Source organism: Nelusetta ayraudi, unplaced genomic scaffold, assembly GCF_046127955.1.
Source record: "Nelusetta ayraudi isolate G7.1 ecotype Tasmania unplaced genomic scaffold, CSIRO-AGI_Nayr_v1 ptg000078l, whole genome shotgun sequence".
Taxonomy (NCBI): Eukaryota; Metazoa; Chordata; class Actinopteri; order Tetraodontiformes; family Monacanthidae; genus Nelusetta; species Nelusetta ayraudi.
Genome location: NW_027466128.1, coordinates 635,385 through 656,498, shown reverse-complemented (window position 1 = coordinate 656,498; position 21,114 = coordinate 635,385). Strand labels below are relative to the sequence as shown.

The 21,114-nt window shown below is 41.4% G+C and overlaps 3 protein-coding genes across 5 annotated transcripts; all 3 read right to left on the bottom strand.

Annotated features, from left to right (window-relative positions):
- Window positions 1–7,116: 7,116 nt before the first annotated feature.
- On the bottom strand, window positions 7,117–11,194 carry LOC142899925 (uncharacterized). Of its 2 annotated transcripts, none has more exons than XM_076043877.1 (6): window positions 10,975–11,194; window positions 9,552–9,916; window positions 9,290–9,395; window positions 8,769–8,888; window positions 8,479–8,569; window positions 7,117–8,242 (listed from the first exon to the last, which is right to left on the bottom strand). In XM_076043877.1, exons 1-6 carry the CDS (start codon window positions 11,024–11,026, stop codon window positions 8,044–8,046), a joined length of 933 nt encoding a protein of 310 aa, XP_075899992.1. In that variant the 5' UTR covers window positions 11,027–11,194; the 3' UTR covers window positions 7,117–8,043. The 2 variants fall into 2 exon arrangements, with proteins under 2 accessions (XP_075899992.1, XP_075899993.1); XM_076043878.1 differs by having other exon boundaries at window positions 9,552–9,866; window positions 10,975–11,190.
- A 1,467-nt stretch (window positions 11,195–12,661) lies between these two features.
- LOC142899918 (arrestin domain-containing protein 3-like) lies at window positions 12,662–15,345 on the bottom strand. 2 transcript variants are annotated; one of them, XR_012928829.1, is made up of 6 exons: window positions 14,733–15,345; window positions 14,150–14,207; window positions 13,919–14,064; window positions 13,611–13,707; window positions 13,238–13,491; window positions 12,662–12,992 (listed from the first exon to the last, which is right to left on the bottom strand). XR_012928829.1 is itself a non-coding variant. In XM_076043859.1 (5 exons), exons 1-5 carry the CDS (start codon window positions 14,986–14,988, stop codon window positions 13,488–13,490), a joined length of 561 nt encoding a protein of 186 aa, XP_075899974.1. In that variant the 5' UTR covers window positions 14,989–15,345; the 3' UTR covers window positions 12,662–13,487. The 2 variants fall into 2 exon arrangements, 1 of the variants encoding a protein (XP_075899974.1); XM_076043859.1 differs by having other exon boundaries at window positions 12,662–13,491.
- Window positions 15,346–15,762: 417 nt separating this feature from the next.
- LOC142899922 (arrestin domain-containing protein 3-like) lies at window positions 15,763–19,988 on the bottom strand. The gene is made up of 6 exons (XM_076043868.1): window positions 19,661–19,988; window positions 19,053–19,110; window positions 18,819–18,966; window positions 18,177–18,273; window positions 17,444–17,700; window positions 15,763–17,156 (listed from the first exon to the last, which is right to left on the bottom strand). The coding sequence occupies exons 1-6, from the start codon at window positions 19,914–19,916 to the stop codon at window positions 16,800–16,802; spliced, it is 1,173 nt and encodes a 390-aa protein (XP_075899983.1). The 5' UTR covers window positions 19,917–19,988; the 3' UTR covers window positions 15,763–16,799.
- Between the last annotated feature and the right edge of the window lie 1,126 nt (window positions 19,989–21,114).

Below are 21,114 nucleotides of genomic sequence, written 5' to 3'. Positions count from 1 at the left end.
GCTTAGGTGTGTCTTTCGAGATGCACTGGAGATGCAGGGGTGTGACTCGTTTAAACGTGACAGCATAAGGGTTTTGGACTGCACTCAGCTCATGATAATTAAAGTGTCCAAGGGAAGGAAGGTCTCTCCATTGCTGCACAGCCCCCCCGACAGCTATTTCAAAGGTCTGTGCAGCCACAGCTCAGAACCGTGTCCGAATGCGCATAAAAACCAAACCAGCCCTGTCCCTTTCACAGCAGGGGTTGAATCTCTAATTCATTTCTGATGCATAAAGGATAAACATGCTTTGTGCATCATCCTGCTAAAAACACCCCACTTATAGTTGAATTCGCAGTGGTTTTCATGAAAGAGATGATCTGAGGAAAAGTTTAAAAGGCGGGCAAACATGAATCGGCAACTCAGGGAATTATTTTGCAACAGGTCTAAGCAGGTCATGTGCATGTGTGGAGGGGATTAATGACCGAACTCTCAGCACAAAGATCACACAGTGCTGTTGTCAAAACACACACAGGTCTCCACATACTGTGGGCAATTAGAGAAAATATCAATAATAATGATAATGATAATAAAGGTAAGCCTGGAGAAGAAAGGTCTTTTTTTTTTCCCCTCGTGTGCAAGCATGTCTTTTTCTCAACAGCCATCCACTACATTGCCAGCAGATCGAGGAATGGATAAATCGATGACATAAAGCTTCCTCTTATGAGAGGCCTTACAATCCTGAATCATTACTTACTGCATTGCTGTGCTGAATAGTAACATTACTATTTTGAGCAATATGCTATGTTGGCCTCTAAATGGTGTAGAGCAGGTAAAACAAAGCCCCACCCTAGAGAGCAGGGGAGAGGGCTCAGAGAAGGAGGAAGAGGAAGTTTTTTTTTTTTTTTTTTGTTTTTTTTTAAAGTAATGCAGCACTCATTTATTATTCATTTAATTTTAAATAAGATAGGTTATGTAAAAGACCAAAATGTAATTGTATTATTATGTTAAAATGGAAAAGATTAAAAGAAGATTAAGCAATGCGGGTGGTATTGTTTCAACATTTCTGGGAGTTTTTTTGATTTTTGTATATGACTTGGGCCGTAAACATTTAAGTCGTTCGGAATTGACAGCCGCCACTATGGCGAAACACATCCGGTTGCAATCACAGCCGTCAGGCCAGCTGCGGCTGACTCGGCGTGGCATGAGCCGGGTAAGAGTGTTATTTGGTATTTTGGCTCTTGTATTATTTTGTGCGGGGTTTTTTTTTTGTGGTTGAGGGGGTTCAGAGGTGTGACGAATGAATTTTTTTGCCGCGTGGTTGTCGTGATAGACACTTGCTTGTTCGACGATAACTCACTGAGCGTCATCTCGAACATGGTTTTTAACTGACGCATTCTTTGGAGAGCGTAGCGAGGTACGCGTTGTGTATGCATTGTTTGTTGTTATATTGCGGATATTTATCGTACCTGTTGGTTTGTATGCATGTATGCATGCATGCATGTATGTGTTTAAAATAGTTTCACGGTGTTGTGAGGAGTCTACCGAGATTGCTGCTGCTCCAAGGGCTGCTACAGGTTAACAAGGCCAGATAATATATATGTATACATATATATTTACACACACACACACACACACACACACACGATATAATTTCCCCATTCAGCTGCAAGTGTCCACAGAAGATATCTATGTATATATTTATGGCATATAAATGGGACATGTGCCAGTAGGGGGCGATAATGAGTAATTCAGCTTCCCTGCATGGTACTTTTTGTTTTATCCAGGTTTGGTACTATCTTTGATTGGCTGAGTATGAAGTCTCTATCAAGAACCATACATCCGTACCCAGCAGTATGGAGTTGACACAGACAAGGTGTTGTCATGTCCTGGTGGATTTACGGAACCTGGCTGTATTTCATTTGCACATTGAGGTGTCATGCTGTCCTGCCTCTAAATATCTGTCTCAATTGCACACACAGCGCAGACAAATTCAAGTTCTTTTTTTTTTCTTCTTTTTGTCTCCACAAGTTCTTTATCATAGCAAACCTTTTGTATCATATTTGCTGTGTGAGTTTCTGAGACCTCTATCTTCCTAACATGAGTAGAGTGCAGTATGTAGTAGAGACTAAATGAAAAAGTGAGAGGTGCATACTTACTAAGTCATTTATTAAAATGTGTTTATCAAATTTGATACTGTGAGCAAACTGGTTTTCCCCCGAATGGAATGTCACCATTTTTCTTTCTCTCGTCAACAACACCTGCGTCAGCCTGTGTGTGTGTAGTCTGTTTTGCAATATCCATATTTCAGTTTATTTTAAAAGGGTTGGAAATTAGTCTTCAGAACTGAGTCGGCTGGATTAATGTCTGTTTGATTGACAGCAGCTGGCAGACAGTTGCACCACAGCAAACCTAGGAGTATGTTTATGGTTATTTTGAAGAGTGATTACTAAACCCGCACTGACATTCACTTTGGTGACATCTGCAGTTTGCCTTCTTTTGTGTAATGTGCTGCAGGTGAAAGTGTGGTGAGTTGTTTCAGTCTGCAAAACAGTTTACTCTAACTTTTTAATTTCTATAATTTGCAGGGAATAACAAAATAAACAACAATATTTCAAAAGCTTTCAATTCAAGGTAATGTGTGAAATTCAAAATATTTAGTTATTGGACTAGAATGCAAACCTTTGGTTAAGTCCATAGGAGAAGATCATAGCACTGCCCAACTTTACATGTGTTTCCTATCTTGAGCTGCCCTACCAAGTCTACTGTGTCGCCTCAGGCTCCACTTGAATTCTACTATTAGATCTGGTTTGACATATTCTGGCTTTGTAAGTTATTGGCTGAGCAAAGATTTGCCCCCTACAGTGTACCGTCATTGTTTGGAAGAAGGAATTATTGAGCTTCAAATGTAGCAGCCACTCACCTGAGACAAAAGCTCTGTTCCAAATCACAAAAGTTAAACGCTCAAATACACATAAATGTGGTTCGTGGAGGAGGAGGAGTTGTTCAGGGCATTGCTGCCACACTCAAAAACAACCGGAAAATAGTGTGCGGAAAATTAGACACCACACATAAACAGCTTGTCGGTATGAACACCTATGAAATATTAAGCCCAGCACCAACAACCAGGCCACAACAAAGTCACTTCAATCCCCTCTCTCTTCTCCATATGATGCTCTTCACTACATCTGCATACCTAAATGCATTGACTTGCTGCTATGTGATTTGCAGACTAGCATTGCCGGCAAACCTTGAACCTAATAAAGTGGCCAGTGAGGGTACGATTATGTTTAAAGACCTTCCAGGTTATTGTGGGGTTGAGAGTGGAAAAGTTGTTCACATGAAGATTGCCATTAAAACAAATTACGTAAAATGCAAAAAATTCAAAGCCCAAGTTTAAGTACAGGGTGGCACTGTGGTGCAGTGTCTGGCCCTGCCTTTCTAGCAAGATGGTCATGGGATCAGCTCATTCTTGAGCCTGTCTGTGTTAAATTTTGTCTTTTCTCCCTTAACTCGTGTGGTTTCCTTGCGGCTTCTTCCCACAATCCAAAGGCGTACAAGCTGGGACACATAGCAACTCAGAACCGAAGATGTAGGTGTGACTGCGTGGGATTGTTTGTCTCTATGTGGGCCGGCCCTGATTTGAACCAGGAACTTCTCTTAGGTGTGTAATTTTTGTGCGTGCGTGGTTTAATAGTCCAACTATGAATTGCAATTTTTTTTGGTCAGCGCAGTAGAAGTCAGCAGAGGGACTATGATGCTGTTGTTTTTGTTGTTGCTGTTGTTGTTGTTTTGGATGTGTTCTCACTCACCCTCATCCAAGGTACCTTTCACAGTAAACTGTGCTGTTGTCGCACACATGGCCTGCACATGGCGCAGACTTTTCCCTCAGGTACGTAACAAAATAGACCATTAGTGCCATGGACTCTCCGAACAACAGCGTGAGATACATTTAACTAGCCTGTAAAACACAGGGCAAAAGTTGTTTTGTTTACCTCTGTGCTTTATTCCTTTGTTAAATAACTTCAGGTGTTATACAATGTTGTCCAGGCACTCTGGTGAGTGTCCGACATGAGCCCCTTTGCTTGGAGGGGTCCAATAGATGAGTGATGGGATGAGCAGTTGTTTTTGGTGTGCAGAATCACTCGAATCGGTACAATAAAACGGTTCATTTACCGATTCAGTTCCCAGCTCGTCACCCGGGAGTGCTGTTGCTCTCACAAACATGCTCAGTAAAACTCAGTTTAATCTCCATAACTTTGGACAATTATCACTTGTTTAATGCTGTTTGTTTTTCTCGCTGATGCACAAGTTCGGCATGATTCTTCTAGTTACTGCGCCTCATTTTTGGGAGTTTTTTTTGTTTTTTTTTCAAACCACGAAAGGTGGAGAGATTTGAATCGAAAGTTACGGAGTATGAGTGCTTAACTGAACTGGGAAATGAACAAAACAATGATGCGAAGTGGTGTGCACCACATTTTTATTGGATGGTTTCACTGTAGCTGGTAACTGCTACTTTCCTTGTCTGTTTATTTGGAATCGCCAGTATCTGCGTTTTTGCTGCGTATTTCATGCTATCAAGTTAAAGTGTTGGCGTGTCCAAGATCACATACTTCCTGTTGTGTACGTCACTTACTGTGTGTAGAGCTAATCTCAACAGAGCCGTATTGTCCCAAATTGCACAATGGCGTTTCACCCTAGCAGGGATTGATGACAGTGAACTGCTTCACTTCCTTTATCTATTTCCTACTACCACCTCTTGCCAGAAGGTGGCGTAAGGCCAGTTTGCCACTGGGCTGATATATAGAGGCAAACAAAGAAAGGCCTGAGTTAGTAGCAAATTAAGAGCGTTCTTGCTGTTAGGCTATCTCTAACCCTGCTGCCCTCTGCTGAATTTCACAAAATATCAAACATCTCGAGAAAGAAAAGACCCACACACAGAGCAAAGTAAATACCTGATAACCGTGTTAGTTGCAGTGTATATTGTACACAATGTAAACATCGTGCAACAGAATGCAAATAGACTCACAAGCTAATTGATTAGGTACAACCCAAGCCAACAAGAAAGTTAGATTTGGTTTGATTTATCTGCTTTCATCTTTGTTTGACCATTTACAGCATGTCTGAGAGTAAAAAGCTTTTCTTTTGATTTTTGTTATTCCACAGGTTTGCAGCATCCACTGCACTGGTTTATTTCTGTTCTTGCTTGTTTGGTTGTTTCATTTATCCCTTTGGCTTATTTCTCCAATTTGTTAGCTTCTGTCCTGTACCTATAGTGAGGCTTCCTGTTTTCCTGCCCATGTTCCGTCTCCTCCTGCTCTGATTACCCTAATGCGTTGCACCTGTCCATTGTTTACCAGCTGTGTATATCCTGTGTCTCTGTGTTTGTTGTTGTGGTGTTGTTATTCTAAGTTGAAACTTGTCGTTTGAGTCCCCTCACCCCGTTTTTTTTTTTTATATATATTTTTTTTTTAGACTTTTCCATGTCAGATCCCTATGTGTCCTTGGGAATTTATGTGAGCAAACATTTTTCTAATAACCCAACAGTCCACAGTGAAGAGAATAGTGGGTTTGTTTTTTATGGTTAACTTTTTTTTTTCTTTTTCTTTTGTAAGCATCAATCAATTGCAATGAAGACGGGCTTTAGCAAAACAACAATAAGACAAGACTGGTGTCTTTGTTTCTGGAATCTGGGATGAAATTGAAGAGTGGCTGTGCATTGCTGGGGAGGAAATGGAGGCTGCGCCTATAAGTCTCAGGTCCTTGAGAAACATCTGTTTGTCGTTGCTGCCGCTCCCTGGTCTTGTCTTTTCTCTTTCATCTTGTTCTCAGACTAAAATGCTGTCCACGTCACTTCTGTGTGCGAAGGCATTATTACGATTTCGAGACGACTGATTGGTATTTATAATGAAAAGATTATTGACCGCTCCTGCGGGTCATGTGAAGGTCAGGGCAGCCTTGTGACTTGAGCTTTGTGCTGTGGAGTCTGTGACGGTTGGGAATGAGCAGGATATAAATGTAGGTTCTTACTCAGCCTTAAGGCTAAGACAAATATTTTCCAACACGTGTTGCTAGCTAGCATACTTGCCAGGTAGCTAGCTACATGGCAGATTTCAATTCCAAAACCTTACCCACCCATTTTGCCAAGCTCCAATCTAAAGCCTTTTTAGGTCTGTCTGGCAAACGCAGTTGGCTTTGTGCAAGGGTTTATTAGACACCATGGAGCACTGGGTGGTGGCCTCCTCCTAAAGTCGCCACTCACTCTAATAGGTTCTAACTGGTTCAACCTGCAGTAACGAAAGATGTCTAACTGAATTTCATGTTGTTGTTTTTTTTTTTAGATTTCCCTGGTATGGCTGTGTAGTTTATTTTTTTGTTTTTTATAATGAGTCTTTCACAAACACCGTCATAGAGACTCCATCAGGTGGACATGTAAGTGAAATCCAAAGGATTTAGTAGACCAGGCTTGCCAGGGTATGGTTTTAAGTTTAAGAGTGTGTGTGCTTTGATGGTGGATTTACGTGCAGAATGTCTCGCAAAGAGGCGGAGGAAGTCGATATGCCGTCACCCAAGTTTTGTGATTTCTGACTCAGCCTTTGTCTCACGCACTTCTTATTCACACAAGCGTCACTCCGGCCCTGCGCTGCCTCACCTGGAAGGAGACACGTCCGTGCACATACAGCGCGGCCTGGCAAGGCTTGCGCGTTAAGAAATGATTGTCCTGGCTCCCAATCCTGGCATGCCGGATTTGAGATGAAAAGATGACACAGCTGTAGTTCCGAAAATGGGGCGTTACTGGGCGTGTTGACAACGTTCACATGCTCTGTGCAGGGTTAGCAGTCAGGAGAAGTGCGGGAGTTTAAGGCGAGGATTATATAGTCCAAGGGGACAATAGAAAACCTTCAACTACAGCAACGGCAATTTGTGGTCCTGTGCCGTTTGATTTACAAATTCAATGGAACAGAAAAAAAGATGTATGGTCGCGTTAGAAAACGAGCACTTTCATTAGAAGGGAAATATCTCTCCCTGCGTAACCCTTAACTTTAAATATCTGCACTTCGATAATAAGATGTCTTTATTGTCACTGAACGTGCCAATGAAATTTTCATTGCAATTGAAGTTAACTGTGAACGTCAACGTCAGGCAGGAGACGTGAAGGTTGAGCCCACCACTTGCACACGTTGTACTATTTTATTGGTCAAGACTGTAAAAAAAAAAAAGAGCAAACACTCAATATATTTGTCATGAAGCTCCTATGTATCAAAAAGGAAAAAATATTTCTAATATTATATAAATGGCAAATTTTCATTCTACTGTTCCAAAGCTTATAGCTGGAGGGGATCAGTGTTAACACTTAGAAATACGTTACAAAAGTCTCATATTAAAGTGCATGGTAAACTTCAAAAACAACTACCAGTGACTAAATTATATTAATAGACATACACAGTAAAAAAAAAAAAAAAAAAATCTGTTAGTTATGCAGGTCTGTCACTGCTAAACAATACAGAGTTATGCAGCAAGTTCTTCCTGCAGCAAAGCTACAACACAACTTGAACTACAAATATTCTGTAGTAGGTGCGTGAGTCGTAGAATCAGGAGGACGGTGCCAAACTGTTTTTCTGCAGTGTTTGACATTTTAACCTTGAGCCGTAGAGCCCCGTTCCTTATCCACTTAATCTGGCTTTAAGCCTAATTCCTAATTCACTTAGTTTAAACCTGAAATTGTATTTGTTTGGAAACAATATCTAATCTAATCTAATTTTATCCAGGAGTCAGTTCCTCAAACCCCCAACACCACTAGAACACTTACACTCTATTAATTCCTGCTCTCACTGAAGGCAGAAACCACAGAAATGTTCTCGTACCTACTCACAAAGATCCTACCCTATTACATAATGCATAGGACATCAGAATAATTGTTTTCCCCTTTTGATCCCTTATCCCATTTATTTCAATTTCCTTCATGCCAATGGACTCACGGTGAGAACATTACACAATAAACTGACAGACGCAGTGCGCCTCCATGCAAACACGCCTTCGCCCTCGTGCGAGAAAACGGTGCGACCTTCAGGCCTCGTACAACGGAGTGACAGTTCCATCCTTCCACTGGATGAGGATCTCTCCTCGCTGCAGGGTGGGGGTGGACTGTGGCAGGCGCATGGCGTGCTCCGTCAGCGGCGCCCTCTCGCTGGGCACTGGGGAGCCGGGGATGCTTGCATCCTGCCTGGGAGTGTAAGACTTCAGGACACACACCACCTTCTTCCTCCTGGTGAAATGTTGAGCGTACAGGTGTGGTTAGTGGTGTTTCCAATGTGTTTTTCACAGCAGTGTATGTCCACGTACTGCTCATCAATGTGTGTATAAATATTGCCTTTTTAACGTGGCTTTTTGTGACGCTGTGTTGCATTAAAGAAGGTCTATCAAATGGGAAAGGTTTAGGATATTTTATTCCTGGAATGGAAAATGACATAAAACAAAAACGGGGCACGTTTCAGCACTCACCTGTTGGAGTAAACATTAAGGATGAGGATGACAGTCCCCAGGACCAGAGCTAGAGAGCTCAGTATCAGCATGGTAATCTTCCAGCCCATCCCTATGCACACATACAAGCCAATCGCTCATTCATTTTACACAATCAAACTCTTGTCTCAGCTGATTTCATTATCATCATTGGTGAAACTTATGCCCCACCACTACGCAACAGAAGTCTACCATCGTCTGTTCTTTGTTCACCCAGCTCCATCTAGTGGTGAGGGATAAAAAGCAACGCTTCACTTTTGGGCAGGACGTACCGTAGTCCATGGTGAAGAAAATCATGGTTGGGTCTGAGGGGGACTTGGTGCTCAAGGACAACAGAGGCTCATTTGCTCCGGTGTAACTCTCCGTCACCTCAGCTCCAATCAAACTTCCATCTGGATTAAAGAAAAAAACAACTGGGCAGGGTGTTTTTGTTTTTTTAACGACAGCTATCAAACTGCATTTTATTGTGTGTTGTTCGTGTTATATTGGTCAGTTTTTGTCAATTTTCTGCTTTTCCTTGGCACATGCTTTTAGAACTGCCTGTGTTTGTCCATTTAAGCCCATTGCACATTCACTGTCCGAAGGCATTAATTGCCCTATTAATTGTGGTCAATGAATATTTTTGGACTGTGGGAAGCCGAAGAACCCGGAGAGAACCCATGCAGACACAGAACATTGCGTCAAAATGTAATAATGAAATAGATTGATTAACGAAATTTAATGACATTCATGTTTGAACTGAATTCTCTGGGAATTCAAATGGCTACAGGCTTTTGTGTATGAGACACAGTACTTGTTTCCAACGACGTTCTCTCATGGTGGCTGGGAAGCTGCTCGTCGTGTTTCTTCTCCCTCTGATTGCACAGTGTCTGGTTTTCAAGCGCCCGCCACCTGCTGCCCTGCTCAGCGATAAATAAATACCATGACGTTCTTACTGTGAAAAGATTCAAATTCTTTGTAATATTCTTTGACTAAATTTCAATTAAAATGGTCATTCTAAGTAAAGGGTAGTGTGTTGGGACATGATGAAACTTCTCTGTTCTCAGTGTTCGCACCTGCTTGTGCTCCCTCGAGAGGAACACTAGAGTGGATTCCTGTGTAGCACCAAGGTGAAGCCCACTTCTCATCAGAGTGAGGTGGCCTTTCTTGGAACATGACCATGCCTGGCTCTTTGCCTCCATGTCCAGACTGAGAATTCCAGCTTGAATGATGCAGGGTTTGAGCTGGACCCCCTCATATTGCTCTCCTGGGGAAGTCAGGCACTCCCCGGTGAGTTGACTACTCAAAGCCGAGCTCTCTGCGAGCCAGTGCCATTCCAGTGAGGTTGAGTACGAGGTGCAGTCAGCCAAAGATACTCTCCCACCGTGTGCCTGAAGACATTTCCCGAGCAGTTTGTTCTGAATCTTAAAAGCAGACACCACTGGAGAGGAGACACAACACGGATTGATGGAGCTTGAATAAAGGCAAAGAGACATAGGAAAGTGTTATGGTGCATGTGAGATGCTGGGATGTTCTATAATTATCTAGGACATGCGAAAAATAGATGGAACAACTTGGTATTTATTTTCATCCATCCATCCAACCATCCATCCATCCAGAGAGAGAAATAGACAGACATCCATTCACACTTACACACAAACAACTGAGTGTCTCTAATTCACTTCACTTGCATGTTTTTCGACTCTCACAGACACATGGAGAACACGCAAACTTCACACAGAAAGGTGGAACCTTCTTGCTAACCACTGCACTACCAGGTCGACCTATTTATTTTTTCAATTTCTTAAAATTTAAAATATTTTTTTTATAATTTCAGCTATTACACAAACCACCCAGTGGGAGTGTTTTTAAATATACATTCATTGGAAGATTCACATTACTCCAGTAAGTTGCGTTGCATTGCACACAGCTCACATCCTCCTAATAAATCTGGTGCTTTGTTAAAACTTGCAAGAGTTGGGGGATAATGAGAGGGATAATGAGTCGGCACGTAGCATTGGTTTTGCAATAGGACACGGACACATGGCGGTAATGCCTGGGAAAAGTAAAAATGAAAGTGTCACATGTACCCTCGTTGAGCTTGGTCTCTACAGCCGTCAAACTGACTGAAATGAAGATTGCGGTAAACCACTACAATCAACTTCAGAGGGATTCGTTAATGATTGACATACGCCTCAGCATTTTATCTCCTTTACAGCGGAGTCCTTGAGTTGTGACGCGCCACAACAGAGGGTGCCAGAGTGTTGAGACAAAGTTAGCTGAGCTGATGTCACGGCGGCGAGTAACGAGCCGTTTCAACGCGTTCGTTCAGCTTGAACAACGAGGATAAATTTAGCAGCTCCCGACATCACTTGGGATTTTTTTTTTATTATTTTTTTTTAATCTATCATCAGGCCACTGCTAGAACAAAGCGCGCAGTTGTTCTTTCAACTCGGCGACTCGTAATGAAACGATATTGTGACGATTTCCGTTCCTCACCTCTGAATATGGCGAGGGCGAGCAGACAGAGAGATGCCAGCCGCCTCTCCATGGCCGTGGCGACGACACTTGGCTGGGTTCAGGGCTTCTTCCTGCGCTGCCGAGCTCCTCTCTCAGCTCAAGCGGACCCGGATCGCAGGAACAAGTGCAGGTGGGCGGGACCAAACACTCTTCACGCAACCTCCTCGCTGGCGTCCATCACTGGGACATTTGAATAGCGGAGGGGAGCGTCCCCGCATTCCTCCCCATAACTCTTCCAGCGGGGCATTTACGATTCTTCGGTTTATCCCCTCTCATGGAATTAACCAGGAATTCAATTCCAAGCTTTTGTTTTGTTTAGATTTTTTTTTTTTTTTTTTTTTTTTGCCCGTTGTTGTTCCATCCCCTCAACCTAGTAGTAGGCCTGGCCATTGCGTATTGGAAATTTAATTCATTTTCTACGAGTCAACGCGACTCTTTATTCATCGCCACTGTGGATCTGAAATGTGTTTTTGGTGTTTTCGGTGATGACTGCGGACTACTAATGAGATCTGCAGCACATAAATCTGCTCCATGGTGTAAACAATGTCCTCAGCTGAATCGGATCACCCACTTGTTACTGTGAGAAATGGGGGCGCGTTCTGAGGCCAGGGAAGTCACATGATGTTTTTCTCTATCATGACGCACCGCAATGCATTCCAAGTACTGATTGACAGATTCATTTCTCTGTTTACAACTCACCATCTGCCTGTTCGATGCCAGTTACCTGGGGGATTTTTGTTAGGGTGAACGGTTTTTGACAAAGTAATCCCGTGTTAAGCAGCATAAAAGTTGTAAACGCAGAGTTCACAGACATCTCCTGACCACTCCTCACGCGGACTGCTGACCTGCAGTGAACCGCATGATTGGCCAATGGATAGTGGACACATTATCTTACTTGGATATTGTTCACAATTGCATTAAATAAATAAATAAATAAATAAATAAAAAACCAGCAGGTAGTTAAGTGGCTTTTTGATACGTCATCAACCACATGAACTACCATATGGTCATGATCCCAGGTAGGGTAGATAGAGTTCACTCCAATAGGCCTGAGTTCAATGTTTGTTTTATTTCTTAATGGTTTCAGATATATATGTAGCCCTTTTTTTTTTATTATTGTTATTATTATGACAGTTTTATTTTTGTTTGTTGTTTTTAAATATAAGAGGAAGCTGGAATACTTGGAGGAAATGCACCCACGAGCTAGCCAGAAAAAAAAAAAAAATGATGTCTCAACTGTAGAAAGTGGAAAATTATGTCAGCAGCTATAATGTTGTTGTCTTCATCGCCTAGCATTTTTTCATTTGTTAATTATTGAGGGTAGATGGTATATGGAGCAAGTCACTCGCATCTATACTTGCAAAGGAACGCTATTAAATGCCATCATACAATCATAACAAAGAGCAATGTCAATACATACAATTCAGAAAATACAAAACATTTTTAATGGATATAACAAACAAAACTGTGCCTCCTAAAGAGCCCACTAAAACTAAAACTCTAATGTATAATCCATAAGTTTCACAAAAATACTAAAGAAATTGGTTGAAAACAATTTAAAAACAGTGTTTAGATAAACCAAAAATAAAATGTACATTCAAATATCAAACAAATGATCAGGAAATAAATATGAAAACACTTGCATATGGGGGGATTATTTTGAACATTATTTAAAAAAAAAAACAACCCAAAAAAACCTTTATGCCTCCCACAATGGTGGTCTCATCTGTTGAAACAGAGGTGGAGCAGGAGGCCACTGATGCTGAGGGTGTAGGCAAATGTGGATGCAAAGCTGTGTGGAGTGACCTGCAAGGACCACAGACTGCTGTCGACACTTGTACTGGCCACTCTATGGTATCTGGTGACTTGTCTTCAAAATCAAGTTGACCAATGGGCACAGCCGAAGGTCAAACAGTGGTAGCGGGTGCCTGCTTCATGACGATGTCCAAGGGCAAAAACACCATTACATCATTAGAATAACTAATGCTTAAAGATACCTGGAAAACAGAAAAAGCCTTTTAGCACAACAAGCAAAATAAGAAAAGGAATTTATTTATTTGTTAATCTATTTATCAAAAACAAGCTGAAAAAATAGACCGATTGGATTAATTGAATCAGAATGGCTAGTTTTTACATGTGAAAAAAAATATTCTCAAAGGGTCTAGAACATGAAAACATGAGAGTATGAAAGTAGTTTCCCTTTTAGCGATTCAGTCTATACTTCTTTGACTAGTTCCTATACCTTTACAGAGTAGTTGACTCCTATAATATCTGAGTAAAATGTGGGAGTGGCGTCATCGGGAATCCTCAATTGGAAGGCGACAGTTTTATTGGAATGCGCTGGGACAACTTCCCCAACCATTTTGCAGAGGGATCTGTGAGCTGAGCAAGAATTCCCAGCAGCTTCATAGAAAGATTTCTGAAATAAACAAGTTTTGGGTCTTATTTCCTTTGAAGTTGGGTTGCCGATTTCAGCCACGATAGACACAGTGTCACCTGTGGGGACATATATCAAAATATACATATTAACAACCACAAAGAGTTGTAATTATAATTTTGAAAAAAGAAATATTCCATGTTTTGCATCCACTGGTTGTTGGGTAGCTGTCTCTTACCTGGTGAACAAACCGTTTGTTTTAAAATGGCTGACAAGTTTAACACTGTTTTGGACAAAAGCCCAACCTCTTTGTTTACTGTTCCTGTGGCAGGTAACTGGAATGAAAAACACATGTGCAAATATACTCAATATCCCTTCTTCCTCTTTTGCAAGCAAGATCACTGTGTCTCCTCAGCTTTTTAATTATGTCAGAGGTTATCCCACTGGTCTTTTAATTTTATTTTTACAATGAGCCAGTTTAATTACTGCACAAATGAACTTTGGCATTGGAAAATACAGTAAAATGATTTGCAATTTCACACATACATTTATTAGGTGAGTGACTGGGAGAGACTTTGGCAAAAAGTTCAGCTTCTTCTTTACTCAAGACCTGCATCGACCTGCTGCAGATCTTGGCTTCAAGCAAGTACTCAATTCTTCCAAAATCTCCCTTAAAGGATGGTAACATATGCCTGGGTGACAGAGCCAAGTTGAAAATCCAATTCATTTTGAGGTCAAATAATGACACACTTTAATATCACTCCTGTCTTTACTTACTTCTCTGGGATCCTTATCTCAAAATTAAAGTGATGGAATCCACAGCGAAGTACACTACCTGGAAAATAAATGGAACAATTTTCATTTTAAGCTGCTGATAAAAAAAAAAAAAGGTTGAGAGAGAGAGAAGTTGATGGCAGACAGAAACAAGGAAATGGGTGAACGAGACGGCTTAGAACATTCTTCAAGTTTGTGTTATGAATAACGGAACACGAAATTGCTCTTTTCTGCTCAGAAGGGGTGAGCTAAATTGCTAAATCTCCAATCCAAAAGGACTGGGAGAGGAAAACATAAGAAAGGTACAAGCTTATGTTCAAGTGGAGGTAGAGACCTACATGAGGATGTAGGGTTTAGGTTTTGTCCAATTGAGGTGGGATGATTGAAGGTTTCATAGACAATTCAGGCGCCGATAAAGCATTATGCATGTTATCGTCACAGTAACCAACAACAACAACATGAGGACAGACAAGAAGGTGAAGAAAATAAAGTGAGAAGGAATCGGCATCATCACGGTGTCACTCTACCCGGGTGTTGAGAAAGGTAAAGCAAGTCACTGCAGCCATGCCTCTTTGGATCGACATACCTTCATGTTTTTCTGCCACCAAGTACTTTTTGACTTTGAAGAACTCAAAGTGGTCCCGGTAGCGCCGACTGGTCATGCCAGATGATTCCTCCCAGGAAACATGCGAACCCCCTTTCACCTTCACCTGCAGACTCTTGACTCTGATTTCTCTTGTCAAAGTGAAAGTGACGGCGCCGACAATGACGTCTCCTTCAGAGAAGACATTCCTTGTGTTGGGAGTTTTGTAAGTCAGTTGCAGGTCTTTAACCGGAGCCATGTTGGGAAAGAAGAAGAAAGAAGCGTCAACTCTCAGCTGCAGATAATTCTTCCTGCTGGCTCTCAGCTCAGTGCTGCTGCTGCTGTTCTTCTTTACCTCTTCCTGTCAAACCTCACTTGTTGGTTGTAATTGGGTTGAAAGTCCATGTGACGTACTGTGACAGATAATAAATGAAAAAGTAGGTATTCCAGTAAGGGAAGGAGACGCAGCAAGTGGAACTTGGGTTAATTACATAATTAAGCCAAGTTATCGAGAGATAAGCAAAGGGTGGTGTGGTGGTTTAAAATGGAATATACATGGTGTGAGCAGCAAGGACACTGACCAACGGCGAAAAGTCTGTCCATTGTTGGACATCTGCAGCTGACAAGTGACCACAAGACAAGAATACGCGTATACGTTGTGTGCATCGTCGGTGCGTCATAGGATGTTGTCTTGTTTTTTGTAATTCTGGATGACCCCAGGTTGCTGTACAATTTTTCATCTGTCAGTAAACCTGCAAGAAATGCCTCTGATCCTCGCTTCCTACTTTGCTTGTTTCAACTTTTGAACTGATTGATCAGCAACTATGGAAAGCTATGGAACATCAGTTGTCCAGGAGGACCCGGAAAGTATTGCACTGGCCCCGGGTCTTTCTTTGGTTACAACATTTGGCGAGCCAGCCAGGAGAGGCTTGAGATTTGCGATATACAACAGTGGAACTGTGGAGAGTCACCCATGGACACACAGCAGTCTTGACATCATTGCATTGACAAAAGTGAAGAACTGAGTCCATACTTTCTTTATTCTGAATATCCTTTTTATTCAAAATGATTAGATTGTGTTGCATACAGTTCTGGATACCAGCTTTGGTAATTCTTTTGAATGTCTATCAGTATAGCAAGACACCACCAGCGATGTTTGCTCTGGCCTTTGTGACACTACATGTGTGGGTATTCAATCAAAGATAGTTTGTGAAAGTGATATTCATGGAGTAAAAAACAGATTTCTCTTCGTCTACATAAAGCCAATTGAAGCTCTACCTGCTAAACTCACTGTCAGGTAACATCTGGAAAAAAAGCTCCAAAAAACCCAAAACCCCACTTCCATGCATGATCAAAACAAGGAGAGAAATGGAATCAAAGACAAGGAAAAGCAAAAATGCCCTGCTATTTTCAGACGTCAAACAAACACTAGTTATGGAGACAGCTGTGTCCAGTATGAGGCCTACAGATTAAAACTGGAAATATGTGTGCTATTCCAAACACATTTGTCCCGAATGACAAAAAAGTCATCTTTCCAAAACTGTAACTTTAATCAAGTCTTTTTAAACTAACTCAGTCTGATATTTTTTTTTGCTGAATGATTGAAAAAAAAAAACAACAACAAAAACTAATTAATTGTACGAAATATTACAAGGAGTATTTGTTTACAATTATTTTTATTTTACAACAATCCAACAGTCAAATAATTTGATCTAGTAAGGAGTTTGTGGGCATTCTCTCCGGGTATTCTAGCTTCCTCACACACTCCAAAACATGCATGTGAGACAAATTGGGAATGTGTGTTCGCAAGTACTACCTTTTCATGCAACCCTTTCATGAACTGGCTACTAGTTCAGGGTGTAATTGGGAAAGCTGGGTTGGGCTCCAGCAAACCCTTGCGACCGTGAGTACAGGAAAAAGCGGGTATAGAAGATGGATGAAAAATAAATAAAAACATAAAGTGTTTTCCTCGTATTTTAGTATGACATTGTGAGTCCGTAACAATTGTAGCCATTTAAGCTAATTTAAGAGAATTAAGATGAAAAGCTTTGCTAAATATTCATTGTTGTCTTAAATTGAGGGGTAAAGGGATGGATAAGATGGAGTTTGTCCTTCTTGCTGAAAGGTAGGGGGAGCAGTGGGGCCATAATGCTGTCCCATTGATGGAGGATAAGCTGCGGATGCAAAACCATACTGAGGGACCTGCTGAGGCCACTGGCTGCTGTAGCCGCTTGAGCTAGCTTGTTGACCAGGATATGACTGTGGGTATCCAGGTGGAGGGAAGTCGTTGTAACTTGGAGCCCCAGAGAATCCACCTGGGTGGGGGCCCGCAACCGCACCGGACTGATGGGAGGCAAACCCGAGAGGCATGACGACCAGGGGTAACTCTACTTCTGGGTCAAAAGCAAAACTGATGTCCAAATACACCTGGGAAACAGAAATATATGGAGGAGTGAAATCTTCCATTTCAAAAACATTCCATATTAATGGATTCAGGAATAATGATTGCTTATTTTCCATTTCTTATGCTGTAGATTTTAAGCTGTTAAGCTGAAGTGTTGTTGTCTCAAGTTACTTGTCATTGTTAATGTGTTACGTAATCCAAAAAACAACAACGAAAGGCAACACAATTGACCAATAACACCAAAAGTGAGAAAACATGTTGGCGGTAAATGGATGGTCATGGGCTGCTGTGATATATTGTTTTCACATACCTTAATGCAGTATTGAACTCTCACGATATCACAGTTATGTAAAGTGGGCGTTGCGTCTTCAGGAATCTTTATTTGGCAGGACACCGTTTCCTCTGCGTTCTCTTTGAGAGTGTTTCCAACCAGCTTGCACAGTTTCTCATAATGGTATTTGACATGGCAGTGGGCACGGTACTCTATTTTCTGGTCCAAACTGAATTTGACTTTTGTTTCTTTGGAGGAGAAGTTGCAGGCAGTGCCAACAATAGACACTATGTCACCTATCAAGAACAGTTCAGATTATTACACATCTATTTTCTGGAAGAAAATAGAAGCTTTGTAAGTCAGTTTCAGGTCTTAAACTGGAGTCATGTTGAAAAACTCCTGTCAAACCCCACCCTACTTCGGATAAAAGTTTGTTTGATATCCTGAGACAGATGACTGTGAACAAGCAGGTATTTCAGCAAGGGAAGCAGACAAAGCAAGTGGAACTTGAGTCAAACATAGAAAGCAATAAGCAAAGTGTGGAGCTGTGGAGTCATCCAGGGGAACAAAGTCATCTATTTTCTAGGAGAAATGCATACAACCCATAGGATAAAACTTAGTGCAACACATATAAGGATGACTTAAAAGCGCTAATTCTAACATCCCTATCTTAACTATGTGCAAAGCTGTTAACAACACCACTGACTTGATAAAAACACTTTTAATGTCTTTCATCAACAGTCAAGACGTGCCGCTTTTGGTCTCTATTTACCTGGGTAGCAAACTGTTTTGTCAATGGATGCAGATAACTTGACCTGTCCTTTGGAGAAAACTCCGACCTCCTTATCCATTGCACCAGAGCTGGGTAGCTAAAACCAATACAAAAGTGTCATGTTAATACCTACTTCTATGTCTGAAATGAAATAAATCGAAAAGACAAACTGTTACACTCCTGACATTTTACCATGGAGTCAGTCATTCTGTTACATCAAACCCCCAAGATGTGCATAAAAATATCTGTAAAGGTTTCAATAGAAGTCAAAACAAAAATCAGATATTCACACTATGTACACCACGGCCATCAGTAGCTGGAAGACCTGCAACCGGATATTCCAGTTCTTCAGTATGCAACCCTTTCATTGAGTGAGCTTTCAGTGACAATGCAAATAACACCCTGTGTTGGAGAAACATTTAAATGACATGCACATCCTTGTGAAAATAGAGAATAGAATAGGATGACACTGTTTTTCCCCCTTTACACTTGACAGTATTTTTCCATTATCCATTATCATTCCTTTTCAGTTTAGTTTATTCTCTTGGATATGTGCACTTATCCTGAACATTTTCCAATTCAAGTAGCCAAACTTAAGGTTCATTTTAAAGCCTATCTGGCTCATCGTAACATCTCACCTACCATTGTTTGGCCATAGTTTTGTAAAGTCTTGGACACAAAACAGATTTCCTTTTCTATTGTTGTGGGGACACGCCAGCTTCGAGAAAGCTTTGCCTCAATGCTGTAGGTGATTTTGCCATAAAACCCTTTGAAGGATGAGGGGAAATCCCTGGAAGATGACACAATCCCACAAGTCAAGCTGTTTGTAGATAAACCTTATTACACACAAATGATAGTGAAGATATTTCCTCTTACCCCTCTGGAATTTTTAACTCAAAAGGAAAACGGTGGTCTCCTTTAGAAAGTTCAGTGCCTGGAAAAAGAAGTCAATAGTTGGTAATTGTAAAATGCTGCTGTACTGTTATTGCAGTGATTGGCCACAATTTCCTTGTCTGTCCCTTGATTTTTCCATGTCTGGGACACCTCTGTCAAGGGTACCTTTCCTGACCTGGACCTTTATAGTAAGGCCCAGTTCCTTTAATTTAGGGCACCACGTGTTACATTTGTGGAAAACTTAACCTGGTATGTTTCCAACATTATTTTAGACAACCCTTCTCTTGCGTGAGTACCACTGCAGCACTTGGCAATAAGCCATGATTTGGTGATCTAATCACCTCATTTCAAGCTGGATGGATGGATCATTTTTGTTGTTTATGGTTTATTTTAACTTTAGCTTAACTGTCCTGCAATTCTGAAATTCTATATATATATATTTATTGTAACATAGAGGAGGCAGAAAAATTGACTCAAAAACTTGCAGAAAGCAGACGAGAAAAATCCCTTTCGAGGTACGAGTGTTCTAAATAAACTATCTTGTTCTGAGCATTACCAACTTCCTTCATTTGTAACTTAAACTACCTTACCTTTTCCATTTTCCTCCACGAAGTACTTTTTGACATTGAAGTATTCCCTCGTTTCAGTGTGTGACCGCCGTCGGTCTCCCGTCCCCTCCGACCAATGGACACGAGCCCGTCCTTTCAATTTTACAACCACCTTCTTTAATTTGGCGTCGTCTTTCAAGGTGAACGACAGCGTACCTGCGACTGTATCGCCTGTCGAAAATGTGTCGTACTTGCCGAGAGCTTCGTAAACCAATTGTAAATCCTTTATCGGCGACATTTTCAATGCGATACGACACCCCGGAACTCGACGGGACCACGCCTACGCCGAGGAAGTACCTGCGCTGGAGCAGCGAGCGGCTGCTGTCAAGCGCCTTCGGTCGATTTCCACAGGGGCGTTTCCAGGCATACAGACGTGCCGCCGCCCCCCGTTTAAAGTCTCTTGTGTACTTAGTCAGCGAAAAAAAAAATAAAATAATGTATACATATATCAGGAAAAGAAAAACGTCAATCAATATTTCAATACCAAATTTATTTGGACACCACGAGATTAATAGAAATTACCTTTGGCCTCTACAATTACAAGAGGTGCTCACAGTGGTGGCCACTTTAAGAACGAATGATTGTGTAACCTTTGTTTACGCAACACGTGTTGATGTTACATGCAGTACGCAATTGCATCAATCTCTGAAAGAGGTATCCGTATGTGTAGAAGTACTTATACAAATTAAATATTTAAACACGCTTTTTGTTTCCTGACGTGTATATACATTTTGGCTGACTTTAATGTTGTTGAGCTAGATACAATTCACTCGACACTTTTCTTTCTTTCATTTTCATTTTCAAATATTCAATTGCTACGACTGTCCCAGTGTCAGTGGCTTCTGCAGAGTGTAGTTTCTTGAAGTTGAAGCTCACCAAGACTTACCAGAGTACCTATTAAGACTGTTAGCTTGGCCTTGCCATGAGAATAAACTAAGATTTCTCCAGGAAGTTATCATATATTATTGGTCATTTTGCAGCAAAATACAAGTGGCCAAATAATATGTTACTTGTGGGGCGTTTGACAATATTTGACACCGGCACATGCTGAGCAGCATGCCAATGTTGTGTGCCACAAAGTTCAGTCGTCTGAGATGGAAGTTGTGATGTTGGCACCTGTGCATGAACACTACGTAGTTCCAAAAATGTGAATCGGAGCAAATATGTTGACTGAGGGGAATGGGAAGCAGAGCTTTTGGCCCAGCATATTCCAGTCCCGTGCGCCACTTAGCTGCCCATTGTCTGGTCTTATGGTTGTGAGGCTAGTTTGACTGTTGCCCACCTGGACAAATGATGTTGCCTGCTAGCAGGATAAAAGGGAAGGAAGGTTTTTCCAACTTGTCCGCTGACGTTTTAGCACCGTTGCAAAACAACTTAACACCTGCAGTAATTGTGTCACCATGTGTAATGGCCTTGGAGCCCACTAAGATGTGGGA

Coding starts and splice junctions, on each gene's coding strand:
- LOC142899925 (XM_076043877.1), bottom strand. CDS start 11,026: ATGGAGAGGCGGCTGGCATCTCTCTGTCTGCTCGCCCTCGCCATATTC. Junction 9,396..9,551: donor TCTCGAGGGAGCACAAGCAG/GTGCGAACACTG, acceptor ATCGCTGAGCAG/GGCAGCAGGTGGCGGGCGCT. Junction 8,243..8,478: donor CTTAATGTTTACTCCAACAG/GTGAGTGCTGAA, acceptor ACATTTCACCAG/GAGGAAGAAGGTGGTGTGTG.
- LOC142899918 (XM_076043859.1), bottom strand. CDS start 14,988: ATGGCTCCGGTTAAAGACCTGCAACTGACTTACAAAACTCCCAACACA. Junction 14,208..14,732: donor GGTGGCAGAAAAACATGAAG/GTATGTCGATCC, acceptor TTTATTTTCCAG/GTAGTGTACTTCGCTGTGGA. Junction 13,708..13,918: donor CAGTCACTCACCTAATAAAT/GTATGTGTGAAA, acceptor TTTTCATTCCAG/TTACCTGCCACAGGAACAGT.
- LOC142899922 (XM_076043868.1), bottom strand. CDS start 19,916: ATGTCGCCGATAAAGGATTTACAATTGGTTTACGAAGCTCTCGGCAAG. Junction 18,967..19,052: donor GAGTTAAAAATTCCAGAGGG/GTAAGAGGAAAT, acceptor GTCATCTTCCAG/GGATTTCCCCTCATCCTTCA. Junction 17,701..18,176: donor CAAAACAGTTTGCTACCCAG/GTAAATAGAGAC, acceptor TGTTCTTGATAG/GTGACATAGTGTCTATTGTT.